Genomic DNA, 813 nt, shown 5'->3' with positions numbered 1-813 from the left:
GGGAAGAAAATATCTGTCTTTATCTTTGCTCTATACATCAAAGCTAAATCAGTTATAATATTGCCAAATGTGAAAGATGCTTTGAAATTAGTTAACTGTATCCTTGACACATTTTGGTAAGCAATATTTCAAAGAAAGGTGGAAAGTTCCCAGCAGAGAACAAAAATAAAGAAAAAGGCAACCAGAAACAAAAGGTCTCCCTTCTTACCTTCACTCTAAACTGGAACTGCCTGAAGGCCTCCACAAAGGGCATACCCTCGATGTCTCCAATGGTGCCTCCCAGCTCAATGATACAAACCTCAGGATCTGCCTGATCGCCATCCACTGGCCGATGTGCCACTGTCTCTACCCATTCCTGAATTGCGTCTGTGATGTGTGGCACCACCTGAAAGGAAGCAATGGCAGTGTAACTATAATGATGAGATTTTTCAACACGTTTTTTTACACCTTACAGAAAGCTGTGTTATCATTTTGATTATATATCTACCATTTTTTTGTCGTTTCAAAGCAGAAACATGATCCTCTTAAAAAAAGACTTGGTCTAAAAAGCCCCCCCCCCTGAACATCTTCCCTAGTAGTCCCCGTCTCCCCTTTGTTGATGACCGCGGTAAATCTTGCCTGTGTTTTTTTGTTGCAGGGTGGAGTGTGGTCGGGAAACCGCTCGATTCCCCCAGGTCAATCCACCTCTCCACCGTCATCCAGCACAAACACCTCACCTGAGCATAGGAATATTCAGTGTGATGACATGGACAAGGGCACTTCTCTTTAAAATGTCTATAAAGATCTGGATTATGCAGCCCTTGGCTGCTACTG

The 813-nt window shown here is 43.1% G+C and overlaps 1 protein-coding gene across 1 annotated transcript in view; it reads right to left on the bottom strand.

The window, feature by feature from the left end:
- LOC119591948 (CTP synthase 1-A-like) overlaps nucleotides 1-813 on the bottom strand; it is a gene marked incomplete in the record, with an annotated part of 20,002 nt that overhangs the window by 4,472 nt on the left and 14,717 nt on the right. Inside the window, 3 exon segments of the mRNA XM_037940703.1 lie at nucleotides 209-447; nucleotides 604-646; nucleotides 649-716. Of these exon segments, the coding sequence (XP_037796631.1) occupies nucleotides 209-447; nucleotides 604-646; nucleotides 649-716 (350 nt within the window).

Source organism: Penaeus monodon, chromosome 29 (assembly GCF_015228065.2).
Source record: "Penaeus monodon isolate SGIC_2016 chromosome 29, NSTDA_Pmon_1, whole genome shotgun sequence".
In the NCBI taxonomy this organism is placed as follows: Eukaryota; Metazoa; Arthropoda; class Malacostraca; order Decapoda; family Penaeidae; genus Penaeus; species Penaeus monodon.
Note: the sequence above shows the minus strand (reverse complement) of the source record. Positions and strands in the feature narration are given on the sequence as shown.